Raw genomic sequence first — 20,167 nt, 5'->3', positions numbered from 1 at the left:
TAAGTGTCGCGAGCATTATCATACAGCGCACTATAGATAGAGGTTGAAAGAAACCCACTCTGAAACTTTAGAACAGATAAACACAGACAGGTTTATGCCATTAACTCTTTTTGTTAACTAAACATTTGCACCAATATGCGCATGGAAAAAAGATCTGAGGAACTTTTCCCGGAAAAATTTTTACTTAATTAACTTGAGCGAAAATAAAGAACTTTTCATCAGTTCCACGTTTCACCAGATTTAATTTTCACCTGAAACCGTAATGTAAGCAAATAATTACTTATACATTTTTTCCAGTTTTTTGATGATAACCGAATTACCTAACTGTTCGTAAATATATTCGCAGTTCAAAACGCATCACGTCACTCATTTGATTTAATTCATTGTAAATAAATCTGGAGGGAGTTTGGAATTTTTAAATGGGTTTACGACTCTGTCTGCTCCAAATAGACTATTAAATGGCTATAAATGTAAGAAGGTAACAATAAATGTTCCTATTTTCTAAAGGTTTTACTGCCCAGAAACGGCAATTTTAAGTGGACAATTATAATTTAATGGTTTCAATATAATTCGGGTTTGCTTTGATTTTTCTTATGGTTGCCTTTCGTGGAAAACGACCTATTTATCGTTATAAATTTGAATATTTTAATCTGTAGACAAGAATTATATTTTCGGAAAACGTTTCGGTTTAATTTGAGTCACTGAACTCTTAATATTATTTGCGATAGAATAAATCAGTTTTCAGTATGTGAAGGCTAGTATACCGTACCTGAATTTAAAAAAGTATTTTTTTTACGAAATACTGTATAAATTATATTTTTATGCATCCGGTATGAAAGACTATCATGTAATTTAATCAAAGCCCTTTAGAGCTTTCAGTAAAATGAAAACGAAAAGTGGAAAGCTGGAAAATTTAGATTAATCTAAAGAAATCGAACATTAGAAGCACCATTGCCTGCGGCGAAGTTTGAGATAGAATTGATTTGGAAGCAGATACTTTATCACTCTGATCTTGTCTGGCGAGTTATTTGGAGCTCAGAAAAGCGAATTTCCGCTACCGATTCGAGAACATGTTTTTTGAATATTCCTATCTAAAGCCTTGTGATAAACACTGACCAAAGAACTTCACCGTTTCAGTGTTCGACAAAGCAGAGCTATTTAGCCGTTGTAATTAGTGATTCACCGTTTCTAGATGGAGTAATAAACTTCTGGAAGTTCATTGTTTTCAAAAGATGACCTTCAATAAGACGTGACTTTTTTCGTCAAGAAATCTAAACACGAAACGATTATATACTTGAAATAAAATATTCAACAATATGAAATTTAATTTCAAGAGTGTGAACGGCAAGATCTTTAAATTTGCCCTAAGCGAGTTTAGTTGCTATAAAACTGCGACGATTTCGCTTAGAAGCTCTCCCGGTTATCATTTATGAGGTGCTGGGCAACAAACGGTGCTGCATATATTTTTAAGCAGTAATAAATTCAGAGACATCTCCAACACTAAGCTGTACGTTGCAATAAATATTTTATGCCACCTTTGAAAATTCATCTGTTTATTATCATATCATCCCACACTAATTATAGTAAGTGCTCCAAATTCAACAAACATTTGAGGACTTAAACTTGTATTTACAATTTTCGAATGTACTCAAGATGGATACCTATTTTGGCTTGACGACTAGTAGCTGGAAACAAATAAATATCAGAAAGAGCTCTGTTTGTAACTGTTTACCTTTTAGCCCATCAGAAACAAAAAAAACTAAAGCGCGATCGCTTGTTTAAAAACAACTGCGGGTTTTACTAGAGCAAAGCGAGGGTCCTCTTTCCATTCATAAATAAAACGGTTGTTGTTTCGATAGATGGTGGAAGCTGAGCAAATCCATTAGCTTTCCATTTTCAATCATTTAATCAATAGAATAAACAGTAAATGGAGTTTGATAAATTGGAAGATTATTTTATTTTGATTACGGGATTTGCTTTGCAGTCCGATCGGATTCTGGCAACGTTGATTTGTCGACTGCGAGCACGCTAGAGAAAAATTTGGAATCGGTTTGTTTTGACTGGCACCAGTTTCCATATCGCATAATGTCTAAATGCAACATTTGTATGCACAGCTTTGAGAATAGAATTGAAATGTACAGCGCACCGCAATCATTCTAACTTAATAACATTTGCATTCAGTGAAATTATTTTATGTTCAGAAATAAGCGATAGAGTGTACTATCCAGTTTTTGCTAGAGTAATAGTAAAATAAATTAAAAAAATTAAGTAAGACAGTCTACTTATTTCTGCTTGGTGTATTCCTAGCTAGCATTTATAACAAGAGAAATCCCATACTTTTACCTTTCTGTACATATCATATTAACCTTGTTTATGCCGCCTAGGTAAAGACCTAGGCGAACTGACTCATCGATTTAGTCAACAATGCTAAGATGTTGACTAAAGTCAACTAAAGCTTTTCTGTACTACTTTGAATTGACAAATCGTGCCACAAACAGAAGGAGAAAGGCAGCAAAACCAATGATCCTTTAAAGGTGTTTTTTTGCCTCAATAGGAAAAAATAGAGACACAATTCAGAAATGTTAGCAACATATCAACTGTATTTACCTAATAAAAACGAAGGAAAATCTCCCAATCGAAGTGCCAAAGTTGCCTAGTTTACAACTTAGTTCTTCCAATGTTCCTCCGTACGCTCCAAAGAGCAATAGATCACAACATCGACTTTTACAAAGTGATTCAATTTTTGTCTCATACAATATACAATTAAAGTAAACAAGTGTATACAACCAATTAAAAACTAACAATAAATAATTGCATAAAAGGGGAAGTTTTAATTTTGTATGCCAAACGCAGTTCGCTGTGGTGTTTTACTTTTTATAACTTAATTTAAGATAATGGGTATATAGCGCCGTGATGCCAAAAAGGGCAAAACTCAAATAGAAGTTGCGAAAAATTTACACGTTTGATATTTACATAATTGCCATTACACATGTTTGCTCACCTTTGTTTGGCTAATCCTAAGAGCGGTTTTTCATTACTGTTTCAATTCAAACATTCCTCATATTTAAATACTCTGAGTATTTTTTTTGCTGCATTTTAATTATTGTATTATTCGCTAGGTTTATTGTGAATTACTAGGACCATAATTTGAAATTTACATGAATATATTTTTTTTAACTTTCCATGATGGTCTTTCATTATAGTTAAAGCTGCCACGAGAAGATAAAGATAAAAGCATATGTTCCCAGCGATATAACTTTCAAAAACCTCAAAACAACCAATTCCATTCAATTTTAGATCGTTTATTAAATGCCCGACTAATAAAAAATCCGCAACCTTTCTAACTAACTGATGGCACAGTCGGAACTGCAAAAAGATGAATAAATTGTATTTTGAAACGTGGAAAACACTTTCCTAATTAATGAATACAAGGCAGTCGTTTTCAATGAGGATTAAGTCAGTTGGCAAACTCAATCAATAAGTTCCGGTATTTTTTCAGTTAATTAATAGGTGTCTAGATTGAAATTAATGGTTTTACGTATTAAGGAATATTCAAAATCGATAGGAAAAGGATATTCAAAATAAAGCCATACTTATTTGACATATTGAAAAGCGGCTTAGAGTGAACGTTGATTTGTTAAAAGTTTAATCGTGTGTATTATGGCTTTTAATTAGTCAACTTCGTAATAACATTATTACTTTGCTTTTCAATTTTCATTAATATTTAAAAAAATGGCTAGCTTGTAATAGCCGTAATAAATCTGATTAGTACGTCCAGATCAAATCAATCATAAAAGGGTTGGCAACACCTTAAAGCACATGCTTCTCGTCCAGGGAGATTAATACGAAATGGCCTCGTTAACTCAGTTTCGTCAGTTAAACTATGACTATTTTAAGTTTAAGCGTTAAGACGTCAATTAAGGTATATACGATTCAGAAGGAATATGCTTTTATGTCATCATTATGAGAATCATCTTGTTCAAAATATCTTCGATATCAATTTTCAAAATTACAGCGCCGCTCTTGCTATAAAATATTAATGTAGGCAAATTTAGGTAGATTACTTGCAGGGTTACCTATTCCAATTCCTCCTCATTAGGACTTCAAGTAAAATAGCGCACAGATTCGATATACATTTTTTGTTTATTGCTATGCGAATTCATTACTTCTGCGCTAGTCACTTTAAGTTGTAGATCAACAAATTTGTTTAAGTTAACAGTTTTAAGTATTATTTAAATGACCCCGCAAGAATAAAGTGTGTTAAATCAGGCGATTGATAATCTAAGCGTCGTTCTTGCCTAGGATTTGCATAAATCACCAGCTCTTTCGAGCTTTTCAGCTCACCTGCTGAAGGGTTATTCTTAGAAAATTTCAATTATAAACTATGAAGTAAATTATTAAGTAACCGACTCTCTTCGGATAGTTAAAACCTTACTTAAACCTTAAAACTTAGACGTTGTTTCTTCATCTTTAAGCATTTCGTTTATAATTCGCTTCTTCCAAAACATATTTCGTTAGGACTAAAGTGATCCCTCTACAGTCTACATCTTCGCGCTGCTATTGTTGTTTCCGTACAAGAAAAGCGGATAATATTCCCACTAAATAGAACCATTTGCATGCAAAATCGATCAACTGTTTAACACAATAAAGTTTCCAATATACAGAGCATTGTCTAAATCCGACTTAGGGTAAAACAGGCTCAACATCGACATTGTCTGGATCTGAAGCTGCCATTAATAAGGTTTTTATTCCCCTTTGAAGAGTTGCCTCTGACACGGTCGAAATTTGATAGATGGAGAACGGAACACCGACTGCGAGCTTAATAAATCCACGATAAGACGTGACGTACAGAGTTCATATCCATACAATATTTTTTGCATCAAACTTTTTAGATTAGAACGAAAAGTGGAATAGATATTGGATGTTAGTATCGGGAATTTTCGTTATGGCATTCGTAGAGTTCACTGTCTGGATGAAAACAAGAATTTCATACTTTTCATTTATAGGTTCAATCAATAATCAGCGTATTTTTGTCCCACAACTTCAGATATTTGATTTCTGAGGACTATCAGAACGAAAAACAAATTTCCGTTTTTTTGTAGCACTTCTAAATTGTGTTTCTATTTTTTCCTATTGAGGCAATGAAACACTGATACCTTTAAAGGATCATTGGTTCTGCTGCCTTTCTCCTTCTGTTTGTGGCACCATTTGCCAATTCAAAGTGGTACAGAAAAACTTTAGTTGACTTTAGTCAACAATGGTAAGTTGTTTCAATCTAGATACCATGTTCTATTCCCTTCATTATTTTCTACTTTTGTTGTTAAGTTCCTAACGGCTATAAAAAGCACTTAGTTACAATCGAATTAAAAACTCGTTTTTCAATTAGCACTTTAGTGACAGCCATTTGTGCAATAAACTGAAAAAATACCGGAACTTATTGATTGAGTTTGGGGATTGACTTAATACTCATTGAAAACGACTGCCTTGTATTCATTAATTAGGGAAGTGTTTTCCACGTTTCAAAATACAATTTATTTATCTTTTTGCAGTTCAGACTGTGCCACCAGTTAGTTAGAAAGCTAGCGGATTTTTTATTAGTCGGGCATTTAATAAACGATGTAAAATTGCCTGAAATTTGTTCTTTTGAGGTTTTTGAAAGTTATATCGCTGGGAACACATACTATTATCTTTATATTCTCGTGGCAGCTTTAAGTATAATGAAAGGCCATCATGGAAAGTTAAAAAAAATTATTTGTGTGAATTTCAAATTATCGTCCTAGTTATTCACAGTAAACCTAGCGAATAATACAATAATTAAAATGCAACAAAAAATACTCAGAGTGTTCAAATATGAGGAATGTTTGAATTGAAACAGTAATTAAAAATCGCTCTTAGGATTAGCCAAGCAAAGGTGAGCAAACATGTGTAATGGCAATTATGTAAATATCAAACGTGTAAATTTTTCGCAACTCCTATTTGAGTTTGGCCCTTTTTGGCATCACGGCGCTATATACCCATTATCTTAAATTAAGTTATAAAAAGTAAAACACCACAGCGAACTGCGTTTGGCATACAAAATGAAAACTTCCCCTTTTAAGCAATTATTTATTCTTAGATTTTAATTGGTTGTATAAACTTGTTTACTTTAATTGTATATTGTATGCGACAAAAACACTTTGCATAAAGTCGATGTTGTGATCTATCGCTCTTTGGAACGTACGGAAGAACATTGTAAGAACTAAGTTGTAAACTAGGCAACTTTGGCACTTCGATTGGGAGATTATCCTTCGTTTATATTAGGTAAATACAGTTGATATGTTGCTAACTTTCGGCGGAAAAGGTCTAAATATGCCACTATGTGTCCGAGATATAGGAGAACACCAAAAATCTAGAGCTGAACATAAGACTATTTATCGAAACAGAATAAAAATTATGGTGGAACATCAATTCAGTGTAAGTTTTGGAGCAAATCGAAAAAGTTGCCAGTTTCAAATTTTGCAACTCCAAAATGAACCAACTGATTTTTTTATATTTTATTTCCACTCCAAATCAGCCCAAATTGACCCCCAAACGGAACGATACCAAAATTCAACACCATGTGTACTACATTAAAAAAATTGCATAAATATATAAAATCATAGTTGGCTTCGAAAATCATAAACATTCTGAAACGTGTGCTTATTTTTCAAATTGTAACCGAAAATAAAGCGAACTATAAACGAATTAAAGCGTTTTTATTGCTCTATTTCTTATTAAAATTGGCAAAGCACTTGAGTGCATTTATTTTGCAGCGATGCAATAAATAAATCATATTTCATTGTATGTTTAAATGTGCAAATATTCAAACTAAACGTGCGGAATTCACACGACTCAACCGTATTTGGATATAGTGAGGTTGGATGCAAATATTTAGCAACGTTTAAAGTACACTTCAGTTCCACAAATTCCAAAGTCCAAATATTAATCCTAAGCTAAACATGAACTGTAATTCCCAATACCAAGTTGGGGTTCCAAAGCTAAATGATCGGACCCTAAGGGAGCCCGTTGGAACATTGGGATAATATCGATGCAATTTTCCTTGCTTCTTGTTTACACGACACTATTCCCAACATAATCTGTAAATTTGTGCGAACTTAGAAACAAGAAGGTCCTTGCAATTGAGCTCTGAAATTTACCCGAAATTTAAATTAGTTCGGAATGAAACCCTTATAAAACAAGACTGGTTAATTGGACAGTAGAACTATATTATAAGATCGGGGGACATTGACAAAGTTTATTTAGGTTATCTGTTCTGTTTGTTAGGTATCTGACTCTCTAGTCTGTATTTACCAGTTGTGATGAGTAGAGAAGGATTTATTATTAGGAAGCTGCAAATAAACCTTCCAAGTGATTCGTAGCAAACTATTATAATTGTTAAATGCCGTGTTTATAATCTAGGGCAATTGCGATCAAGACAATTCGTTGTTATTGATAGAGACACTTGATATGCATCTCAAAAGCTTTTGACGCAATTAACATTATTAGAATTGATTGTGGGGGCTGATCAAAATTTAGCATCTAGCAAAAAAAGGTCAAGTCACAATCTATGCCAGTACGCATATCAAAAACTGATTTTTTTTCCACAAATCACATTTTCTAATGAAGTCAAAGGCAAGGATAAAATAATAGCGTTATTGGCAACTGTATATGTTTTTGTCAGTGATGTCGGCAAATCTGACGTGGCCAACGTAGGAAATCCAAAAATTGTTTCGCTGGCAACATTTTACATCATACTAAAAACACAACTTTTAACCCAGCATTGAAATTTTAACAACAGAAAATTTGGCAATTTGGAAAATCGGCGTCGAGTTCGATGGAGAACTTTTATGGAATTCGATTTTATATTTCTGAAGAATCAATCATAGTTTCTTCACAATTTCTACTTGTAGTCTACTTGTAGCAAGTTATGAAAATCACAATGTGTTTCTCCGTTGCAAGTTTCGTTTCTAACATACATTCCTAATAGCTGCTTGCTTAACTCTGTGCATGGCATAAGACGTACGGAAATAATCTTAAAATCCGAYGCTCACCCWTSTAAACCAAAATACTARAGCYATWCAATTGGATTWAAAAAAATAGACTCTTTTTTTGATATAACCGCYCTATGWCAAAAAATTAATCAGTCAGGAAAATGCTGTCGTTTGCTCAAAAGAAATTACGAACCTTATAATAGAGGTGCCAGTTCTAAATTTTACCGCTCTAGTGCTCAGCTTCAAATATTTTTCATGTAATACCATGAACGAGTGATTTTATAGAATAGGATACAATACATCCCTACCTAGTATTCATAAGCTTAATTTGAATCGAAAATCTATTGAATATTTTCATTTACAGAATCAAATATTTCCAATGGATTATACTTATTGCTCAAAATGGAAAGCGGCAATCCCATAATTTTTACGTCTTTGACCACTAACGATAATATTTCAATCGATTATAAAATTCCCGTTTTCGAGCAAGAATTATCGTCCCGCTTCCCGTTTTTAATTCCTGATCTATTATCCGGAATCTGCCCGCAAAAATATATTCTTTATGCGACAGTAAGTGAAATAATAAAACATCCGCTCAAATTCTTCTTACTGCGTTAGGAATGGCGAAGAATAATGACTCTGTTACAAAAGAGCACTTTAAAAATTACATTACTCAAGTTTATTAAAAAAGCGCCCCGTATAACCAGGGGCAAGAAAAATTTTGTTCACGGATTTATAAAATCGTTTATGTGCTCTATAAATTACGTTACATTATTTTGTCGAGCATGAGATCTGGAGCGAATAAAAATGGGTTTTTAGGTCAGTGTTGCGGAGATGCTTTCAGATGCTTAATTTTTACTAACTTGCTATATTAAAAAATGCATTAACGGATAGCAGTTAAGAGCGACGTATTTCATTATAACCTTCTAAAAACACCGTGGAAATATTTCGGAAAACAAGAAAGTAAATTTATCTGTTCTAAAAAAAAATAGAAAATCTTTAGAAGTAAACCGGCAATATCTCCAAAGAATCAACGATCTGCATTGGAATTATGCAGAAGAATGACGATTCCATCAAAGTAGAATACTTCTCTATAGAGATCCTGTATAAACATTTTATCTGAAAATAAGATGAGCTCGGATAAAACGATGCTAGCTGGAATACGGAAGTTCTTTAATTACTAGTCAGGGTTGTTTACTGCTATTTGAAGTGTTCAATAAAATAATTACTGCTTACTGTTGACTGTCACATTATTTTGATCTCAGCAATATCAACATTCGTGATATTTGAGGTCAGCAATATGATTAAATAGAACACAATGAAGCTTGACTAACTTTATGGTTTTATGAAACAAGCAAGATCTAATACGTATTAATGACTAGATGTAAAACAAAAATAGTAATGGATGAGCAGATTAGGACAATCCTTATGCAGATGAGAAATTATCAATTGTACAAGTAAAAACGTATTTTTGAGATGAAGGAAAATCAGAAAAGTATCAGCATTCTATTTATCCTTATGCAGATGAGAAATTATCAATTGTACAAGTAAAAACGTATTTTTGAGATGAAGGAAAATCAGAAAAGTATCAGCATTCTATTGTGGAAAATTGGACTTAAGATTCGACGCCTCTTAACGATAAACACTCCACAAAGTAAAGCTTGTAATTTGTCAGCCATGACCAGAGGATCTACTGCAAAAACTGAAAAATTTGCTTTCATAAGAGCCAATCGAACTGTGCCATTTTTATTCTTAAAAAAACATCTAGCTGACCAAGCAATCTGAAGCAAGAAGAACCGAGGCCAAGAAATAAAACAAATACATTATTGGTTCAACGATGGTGCAATCCAAACCCAAAAGTTTTGATATGAAGAAAAGACAAAATACGAGAATCTAGTTATAAAATTGAGAAACCTAGATGAAAAATAAATTAATCAATGCTGAAATAAATTAAAGTGAAGTGTGTGGGACAATGATGAAAACGTCACTTTAATTTTCCGATTGGGATGCAAAAAAAGGAAAACGAAATTTTTGAAATAAGTTTAAGTACCGTATTAAATATCATAATTTAACTATTTATGAAAGCCGGTTGTCTTTATTTCTTCATAACCTTTATGTATTTGACATTTTTTTCTCAATTAATTTTTTGAATATAAACCAGAAGTGTTTGTGTGTTAAATCACGCAGGACGAATGCAAAGGTTGACAAAAGTTGTTTATAAAATAGCTTGAATTAGTTGTTTAAAATTTGGCACATTTCGGTGCTCTATAAGAGGAATGGTTTAAGATAGTCAATGTCGCGTTTAGCTATTTCATTGTATTCCTTAAATGTCCTCAATAATGTTTTCAATTTGTTGCAGATATAACATTGGAAGGTGCCAACAGTGACAAGAATTCCTTACCTCCTGACGAATCTAGTCTCAAAGATTCTTATCTCGAGAACAGTATTAAAATTAGTAAACTTCCTGCTCATTTAGACATATTGCCACCGCCACCCTCAAATGCTAGTAGTCCGAGGAAATCACCACTGGTAAGTATAAAATGAAAAGGAACAATTTTGAAAACTTTCACATAGGTACTAGTTGAACCAAATGTATTCATAAAAAATAGAACAATGTTTTCCAGTAAGTTAAAATACGAAATTCAGGATGTAGTAAAAGCACGGAATCCTAGTAAATAAAAAGTTTAGTTGTGCAAATTGAAAGGAAAGCGTCCAGAACAATATAAGACAAAACAAGTAAATGAAATTGCTAGCTTAATAGTCAGTGTTAGTATTTTCAAGTTAGCATGCATTCTATGTTGTAATATATATTAAACATCCACATATTAAAAAGGCCCAGATCGAAATAGCAGATACTGTGCAATTAAGGATATAATTTTTTTTAATTTCAGCTCAGAATACATTAATCTGCAATAGATCTGTATCTATTTTAGATGAGAATTAAAAACTTTGCTTTCCAATAAAACACCAATTAAAACCCAATCCCATCCAGGAATAACATCACGAATTAAACGCGCGCTGCATTTCCACTTTATATTCCTTTTTTCATTAGGAACTAGATTGATAGGTTGTTTTTAGAATTTGCCGCAGGCAACGGTCCAATCAAAATTGATTGATTTCGACAGGAATATCATTTTAATATCTTTCTACTATTTTATTTGTTTGCCGATTTAATGATTCATTTATATTGGCCTTATGCTTGGACATCCGCCAATGAGTCGGTCGTTAATTTCGTAGGGCGGTTTCGGAACGTTTTCAATTTCTGCACCGCAGGAATAACCGAATATCATCAGTGGTGGCCAAAGATCGCTAATAAAAAACGAAAATATGGTTGAATTATCTATGTTGTATCCTTATTCGACTGCAACCAGCCACCCTCTACCCCGAGTCGAAGTCGAATTAACCTTCGATTGACAAAATCACATTGATAAGGAAAAATGTTGGCATCCACTTTACAGCAAAAATTTAAGTCGATTTTGTCGATATTAGAGATATTTAAAATTTCCATCTGAAAAAGAAACAATCGCTTGAAATCTCTTAAATTGATGTCGTTGTTTCCTTTTCTGCTTGTTGGGTATTTCGCAACAAAAATTGTTGTCTATAAAAGACAGAATTTGCTCACGTCTTTTATTACAGATTGATAAATAGTGCTCATATTTCGCAATAAGAACGAATTATTTATCAAAAAGTAATCAATAATCCGCCTCAACAATATAGAACTTATATAAAGATTAACTAAGAAAAAATCAAATGAAAAAGTGAAATTGTTCGAACAGAGAGAAACACATCCTTAAGTGTTCAGATAATTTTGACGTAAATCTAATCCATTCATTTTTGTTGTGGCAAGAAAGTGATTTATACCACTTGGAATTGCAAATTTTCCTTTTTGCGCGACATGCACACTTTCTTTTTACATCTCTGCTTTAAGTGACAACGTTATCTTCCAACCGTTTTTTTTCTAAATTCTACTACCAGCAACTCCTCAAGGCAGGAAAAATGTTTGTAGTTTTTTACGTCGGATCTGTTATACTATTCAATATTGATTTTGTACCCATTTTGTTGCAGTTATTGACGATTGAAATAGAAATAAAAATCAATGTTAGCCACAGAGCGATTTCAAACTAATGCATTTGAGGAACTGAGCAAATTAAGTATTGAAAGAAGAATTGTTCTTCGACATTCAAAACTTTCTGTGGATGCTTTAATGCACACACTATGAAATACATAACGAACAGGCTTATTCATTATTATTCAATTGATTCGTTGAACATTATTGTAAAGAATATTTTAATTTACATTCAGAAATGTTGTTCGGTTTTTGAAAGTTTGGTCTACTGGATTTTTTCCTGGCATTTCCTGCACAATGCCTTTGAAAATCCTCACCAGGGGCGGATCCAGCTTTAAAGTCAGGGGGGGTTATGTAGAAAAAATCGTCGTTTTGTGCAAGGGTGGCGCAAGATTATTGCAAAATTTCATGTTTTCCGTCCCGTTTTTGCCCATATCTCGGAGGCAAAATGAGCAAGAACTCTCATTTGTACATCATTCTAGAGAGAAATAAATGGCCTTTTTAGAAAGTGAACCATGGATAAGAAAATGTTGGCAGTTTTCTCAAAAAATGCTTGAATTCAAGAAGTTTTAGATTTGCGTGGTTTTTTTTTTGAGTTGCAAAATCCACTTGAAGATGACGCTGCTTTTTTAGAAGTTTTTCAAGAACCATTCGAGCCACAAAATTCGTTTTGGCATCGTTGGATAGAGAATTGAAAATTCGATTCAGTCGTAACAACGTGAGTGAGGAAATTCGATTAGTTTTGACCCTGAAAGCGAAATTTGAATATTAGACACTTAGGTGCAAGATTATGCCAAAATTTCATGTTTGCTGTCCCGTTTTTGCTCATTTCTCCGAGGCAAAATGAGCAAGAACGCTCATTTGTACATCATTCTAGACAGACATAAATGGCCTTTTTAGAAAGTGAACCATGGATAAGAAAATGTTGGCATTTTTCTCAAAAAATGCTTGAATTCAAGAAGTTTTAGATTTGCGTGGTTTTTTTTTGAGTTGCAAAATCCACTTGAAGATGACGCTGCTTTTTTCGAAGTTTTTCAAGAACCATTCGAGCCACAGAATTCGTTTTGGCATCGTTGGATAGAGAATTGAAAAGTCGATTTAGTCGTAACAACGCGAGTGAGGAAATTCGAGTAGTTTTGAGCCAGAAAGCGAAATTTGAATATCAGACACATAGGTGCAAGATGATGCCAAAATCCCATGTTTTCCGTCCCGTTTTTGCTCATTTCTCGGAGGCAAAATGAGCAAGAACGCTCATTTGTACATCATTCTAGACAGAAATATATGGCCTTTTCAGAAAATGAACCATGGATGGGGAAATGTTGGCAGTTTTCTCAAAAGATGATTGAATTCAAGAAGTTTTAGATTTGCGTGGTTTTCTTTGAGTTGGAAAATCCACTTGAAGATGACGCTGCTTTTTTCGAAGTTCGAGCCAGAGAATTCGTCTTTGGATAGAGAATTGAATGGGGGGGGGGTCATGACCCGCATGACCCCCCCCTGGATCCGCCCTTGATGGTCACTGCAGATGTTGACAAAACATTAGGAAGAAGTTTCAATATTCCAATCACGCAATTCAATCTAAACTTTCCTACTGAACCACAATAAACACTTATAAAGACGGACTCTAATTTTGAATCACCGAATAGACTACAACTTGGCTGTTTTTTGCTGCATTCGGCTGGTGATGGGGCTTATTAGGGATGCTTCCAGCGAAGGAAGCAATCATTTTGTTATCCTACCTATATCGAAAGAAGTTCGCTCTTCGGCATAACTACTGAACTAATTTACTTCTAGCACATGTCTTGTCAGATACGTGCTCTTGCAGATGTAATTAGGTTCACTTTATTCCCACTTGTCGGTTTTGGCGATTGTAAGTCTTGAACCCAATGTAAATGCCAGTAATGGCACACATGTTGCAGATTTTCCCTAACAAATACGCGAATACTATTGTCTAGAAGCGATTGTGTGAAGTACCCCTTGTTCACACTCAGCAAATCCTTACCGTTCTTGTTAACTGATAATTAATATCGACAGTTTGAATAGTTGAAAATCCTACGTACCCCACTCAAAATGCAATTAAGCTACAGTATTCGTGGTTTAGCAGCTATGCGAAAGTTTTCCGTCCAGCTGTCATACAAAAAGCAGATTAAAGCCGGATTGTAATTTATACGAGACAGTTTGTAATTTCGATGACAAAACTAGAGATAGATAGTTTCCAGAGCAACTACAGGATTTGTCTATTGCAAAACCGGAAAGATCTCACGATCCCTGAATTCGTTCAGCATTTGGATTCGACCGTATCAGCACTGTGGAGCTCATCGGTTTTCATCTATTTTGCCTTTTAAATTCGAAGCTTGCAGTGCTTTGAAATAACGAAATTGAACGTACAGGAATAGTGCATCAATATTCTGTGTGAATATTTTTCGTTTTTATTATTTATTTTATCTTTACTTTGCAACTATTCGAACCAAACTAGCACATGAATTCCTTTCTAAAATATTCTTAGGGTTTGGTTTAGCTGTTTGTTATGCGGTTTTGCGATTCAAACTTTATAATAGCCCCAAACGCTTGTACTTGTAACTTGTAATATGAATAAATAATGAAAGTTTAATATATTTATTTCAAATGCAAGAGCTAGCTTCTTAACCTGTGCTACTTTAGTAATCCGAATTTAAAACAGGAGGATTTCCTATCAAATTCGCTTTAACGAGATTTAGATAAACTTTAAATGATGTCTTGAACCGCTGTTGTGCTTCCGCGTTCTTTAATTCTGAAAACATCAATTTTCAGTCGCACCAATTTATTTGTGAATGTATTAAGAATTATTATTTTATTTCAGCAAGCTGAAACTTATGCATCCCCTAACAGTGACGGTTTCGGATCAAATTCGAATTCTACCACCGCCAATCTTTCACTACCACCTCCAGGTGGTGCTTTATCTGCTCATCATGAAATTCAGCTTCTACGCGAGCAGCTGGAGCAACAGCGACAGCAGACTCAAGCTTCTGTGGCTCAGCTGCAACTGGCCAGGGAACAGATGCAGGCAGAACAGGTTTGATAACATGTTTAGCTACTGTGAAATGTTGGTTCGGGGTGCGTGCGAAAGATTTTTGCAAAATGAATCACCGATATGAATTGAATGCCAATGAAGCCAATAAAAATCAATGAGTGAATTTAAAAGATATCATCAACACAAAAAAAGTAATCTTTTCAAATAAAAATAAAATACTTTGCATTTTACACCAATTTCGTAGATAATTTTCCTTTGGTAATGCTGTTTCTTAATATATTGGTGGAACAATTCGTTTTGTAGATTGCAATGAATTTGATACGATTGTGTGCAGAATTAGTGTTCGGATGTTCGGATGTTAATTTCCCTCAACAAGGTCGAAATCTCTTAAAACTATTGCTTCAATTTTGGAGAAACGTTCCTGCCTGCTCTTTAACTCTCGACCAGAATACAATTTCTAAGGAAATTAGTTTACAACTTTTCCCTGGATGAAACAAGTCAAAACATCTAAGTGGAAAATCACATTTTCCTAATTCAAAGCTGAATATATGTTGGATTATCGATCATAATAACAACTAAAATCGTCAACTATCAATACCGCTTATTGATTCTTTATCAATCGAATCATGAAACGGCAAACAAATAAGTTAAAGAAAATTCTTACAAAAATGTTTCCTACCTTTTAGACTGCAAGGATGGAAGCTCAAGCTCGAACCCATCAACTGTTGGTGCATAACCGGGAGCTTCTGGACCACATTGCAGCTCTGGTCGCCCATCTTCAAGGAGGTGACAAGCCCGAACAGCAGTCTAGTCCTCCTCATATGACTATGCCTCAGGTATGTCTTGAATATCTGAAAATTTCAAATAAATGTTTTGATGATGTTCGCATGTTGTGTTTTTTGTCAAATTGTTCCATCTTGTTGTGCAAATAGCTATAATTACTGTTCCGCATAATCAGTTTTGACGATTAATACCCGATTAATTAAGATAATTCCGTTCGAAGCAAAACGGAAAATTAGATTGACTGGAAGTCGATTGTTTTTCGATGAAAACGTATGTTAAGGATCGGAATTATAATTGCATCTGCATTGATGGATAAATAAATTAGGCTCAATATTCGCGATAAATTCAAGCTTGACATCCTATTAAACGTGGAACATCTGCGTGCCCCGTTAAGACGTCCATCGGAGTTCCGCATTGACATGTCAGAACGTGCTTATTGGACTGTGGAGCATTTTAGAACTCCATGCACTTGGCTTATGTGGATAGTTCAATAATGAATGTAGCATAGTTTCAATAGTGAAGACTAATTATAATATATATAGAGTTTGGGATTATTTGCGCTTAGGATATTTTGGTTTCTTACGCAACCAAGGCTAAGTGGTACCAGTTTAACGGAAAAGTACGTGAAATGCACTCGCATGATATATATAAGCACAAAGATGATATACCTATTAGTGCACTTAATATGCTTTTTAATGGCGACGAACCATTCACGTCAATAATTTCTTGGAGTCTTCGATAAACTGCATATTTTACTCGTAACATCTACAATTATTTATGAACCATATTCAGTTACGATATTCTCCAAGCACGTTTCGTTTTATCTTCGGATTTTCAATATTTAAAATAGCCACAAGTTCTCTACAGAATTCACGTCGGAGTATTGAAATCGTATAGCTAAAAAGTCAATTTTGCTTCTCGGGAATATTCGAGGTAAAGTTTGACATTTAAATTCAATAATGGAAACTAACGAAGTGCTCATTTTTTTGAAAATAAAAGTTTCTCTGGCTGTTTCATTTCAAACTTCCTTAATGAAGGTCTGAAGAAATTTTTTTTAAAACTACCATTATTTACCATATTTATTTAGATACATTATTATTTTATTATTTATAGACTTGAATTGTAAAAATTACATTCATTAACATTGAATTTGAACCCGTGGTAGTTTGGAAGTTCAATTAAAAGCAAGGGTGAGTACGCTTAACTGTAGAGTCTTGGATCTTTTTTCTGACATTCTAGTAAACATGGTTGAAAAATCAGAAAAACTTTCTGATCTAAAAAGGAACATATTTGATGTTCGAATCGAATGTCTGACTTTGATTGGACAAGTTTGATCTTCAACCCAGCAACTTTCTTCAGAAGTTGAGTTGGTTGAGAAGAACCTTGTTTACAAATTTTACAGGCATACGGGACTATACGAAGCAAATTTTGTTTTCGAATTCGAAATTTCTTGAATTCAGTCGTTCGTATTTCATTGTAATTAAAATACAAGATTTCACACAATTTTGCAAAGTGATTTTGGGACAACAGATATTTTATAAAATATTTTATAGTTACTTCAGCCCAGTAGTCCGGGCTGAAATTATTACTTCTGGGCGGAATTTATTTGGGTGCAAAGGTAGGAACCATTCTTTTCTATTTGTTCGTCATTCAAGCGTCGTCAAAATTCAGTTGCTACTAAATCAAGTTCTAATATTTCCGCCAGCTATAAGTTTTTTGTTTCAATGAGACTTCTTTTCTAGCAAAGAATGTCAAGGTTTCACTTTTTGGGATCATCAAGTTTCTTTCCAGAAGTAGAAGTGGTTGGTTCTGAATTAGGAGCGAGTAAATCTGGTCTTGGAATGTCTTCGGAATTAAAAATGGGATGTTCGAGAAGTTTAAATCTTCAGCGAATTAAATTTCTGAAATATCATTTATATATTCAGTGGTGACTGCTAAGAACTCGCCTTCACTTCCTAGTGGTATATTAGTCATTTTGAAAAGTACTTTATCAATAAAAAATGATAGTTTTCTTTCAGATTTCTTTCACATATGATTCATTTTCCGAAGAATGACTTAAAAATCAAACTTTTATTCCATGTTTTAATGCATGATGTTTCAAATTTGGGACACATTCAAAAATCTTGTAAATAACCTAAGCTGGTACAAGACCTAAAAATGCATTCAGGCATTCTTCACCTGAGGGTTGAATACGATAATAACAAACAGGCTTAACAGAATACATTGATCATTTTATTCGTTCAATAGGTTCATTGTTTCGTGTAAAAAGATCATATGATTTAAATAAATGCCTTTAGATTTTGTTAATTCCTTGAAGTGGAATAAAACGTATATCACATATTACACTGTATCACTTTTAGATAACAACACAGTAAAGATAATTTGAGGCAAATAATCCACAATATTACGCCAGTGACAATGTTCTACATGCATACGACCTACATTATGTTTAAGTTTTTTTGCAAAAGTGCATCGGTTACCTCAATTCATTCACATTGTGTTTTGCACCATTTTTATTACTTGTGCTTCCATTTTATTTGAGCTTGCTTTATAACCCGAGTGATCGCCCGATATAATCGGTATTCTTGGCCATTTTGCAGCTCTAACAACAGCTTTCCGCGAGTGTTTGCCTTTTATGTGCAGGTCTATTTGGACGCTTCGGATAATAACAATTTGGTTTTGATCCGCAAAAAATAGGTAAATATTAACACGCTTCTGTGGCATCCACTTCGCTGTTGGGTTTAATGGACTATTTTTGTTTTATTTTTAGCAACCTCAAGATAATCAGCCCGACCAAATTCCTCAACTAGATCCAAATTTAGTGATGCAAGCCTTGGGGCTGGCAGCTCCCGGAGTATTTGAGAATAGAACAGCTACAACAGCACAGTCACCTTTAAGAACCACATTCAATCCCGGAGGTGGTGGAATGTTTAACTTTAACTATCCTCCAAATGCCATCGATGCTAGTTTTGAAAATCAGTTGCTTCAAAGGTTGCAAGCTTTAGGGGCGTATCAACCGGTAGCTCCTCAGTATCAGTATGGTTACCCGCAAGCTATGCCCTTCATGAATCAGGGCATGTATAATCCGGCATTGATGAATAACAATTTTGGCGTGCCCTACGCGACTTTGTCCAGAGGTTTAGGAAATATTGAGAACAGACTGAATTCGTCCAGACACAGTGAGCCAAGGCAAATTCCGTCAATGTTCCAGACATATGGGGCTGCAGAATCCGGGCAAAAAGATAGCCAGGATCAGTACGCAAAATTCAGCCAACAAAGTCCGGATGCGCAATACGCACAGGGAAATTTTACACCTGTGAAAAGTCCCAGTGGAGTTCAACTATCAGTTCCAACCCTTCAACGCAGACACTCTACATTGAACCTAGCGCAAGACTGTTCAGCTACGGGTAATGCACGCCTTCAAATTGGATCTCAGCGACAATCTACCTCCAGTCCTCAACATACAGAATCTGCTGAACCTAGTAATGTTCACTTCATCAAGCCTTTGTCTCAAGTGGGGACATTAACGACAACTGATGCAGAAGGGCGCGTGAGGGTTATTGTTCCAGTTCCTTCCAATTCTGAGGACACAGACCGACTGTCGAATCTGAGAATCAGTGACGAACTGAGACTGATGAACGGACCGGGAATATCTAGATCAGCTAGCGAGAGAGTGCCCAATAGAAGTGAGCTTTTATCACAAGTTCAAAGAACAATGTGGGCTAGGCATACGACTAAATAAACTTGCTCGAACTGGCAATCATCACGACGTTTTTCTTACTGTTACCATAACGGGGTGATTTAAATTTGGTGATATTCCTCTGGAAGTGTCACCCAGGGCTATTTAGCAAGTGGGTACGGAAAAAATGCAAAAAATATATTTCTCACAAAAAAGTTAAAAAGAAGCTAAAAAATAAAAAGTGCGTTACTCACTACAGTTGAGAAGTTTGAGATGTTTGAAAATTTATCGGGGGTAATTGCACAAGTGCTTCAAAATTACCGATAATTTTGCATGAAAGCTTGTTGTCTAAAAACTGCATGAATTTATTTTCATATTGTGGCGAAAAAGCCCGACTCCGAAGGAGGAGGGCTTTTTCGTTCCAATGTGAAAATAAACTCATGCAGTTTTTACAAGACAACAAGCTCGAATGCAAAATTATCTGTTTATTTTGATGCACGAGTGTAATTTTTATGAATATTTCCTGAGTAAACAAAGTTAATGTGGATTCATTTTATTTCTATTATATTTTATTACACTTTTAATTTTATTACTTATGTGTTTTAAATATAATTTGAATATCT

The 20,167-nt window shown here is 34.3% G+C and overlaps 1 protein-coding gene across 5 annotated transcripts in view; it reads left to right on the top strand.

Moving 5' to 3' along the window:
* LOC109546376 (capon-like protein) overlaps positions 1 to 19,628 on the top strand; it is a 116,354-nt gene extending 96,726 nt beyond the window's left edge. For all 5 annotated transcript variants that reach the window (XM_019917324.2, XM_019917325.2, XM_019917323.2 and 2 more), the window contains 4 exons: positions 10,369 to 10,538; positions 14,912 to 15,124; positions 15,769 to 15,918; positions 18,636 to 19,628. In XM_019917324.2, coding sequence (XP_019772883.2) covers positions 10,369 to 10,538; positions 14,912 to 15,124; positions 15,769 to 15,918; positions 18,636 to 19,607 — 1,505 coding nt within the window. In that variant the 3' untranslated portion in view covers positions 19,608 to 19,628. The remainder of the gene's footprint in view (positions 1 to 10,368; positions 10,539 to 14,911; positions 15,125 to 15,768; positions 15,919 to 18,635) is intronic.
* Positions 19,629 to 20,167: the final 539 nt, after the last annotated feature.

This window comes from Dendroctonus ponderosae, unplaced genomic scaffold (genome assembly GCF_020466585.1).
Source record: "Dendroctonus ponderosae isolate FM_Combo_2020 unplaced genomic scaffold, Dpon_F_20191213v2 Dpon_F_20191213_8, whole genome shotgun sequence".
NCBI classification, from domain to species: domain Eukaryota; kingdom Metazoa; phylum Arthropoda; class Insecta; order Coleoptera; family Curculionidae; genus Dendroctonus; species Dendroctonus ponderosae.
Note: the sequence above shows the minus strand (reverse complement) of the source record. Positions and strands in the feature narration are given on the sequence as shown.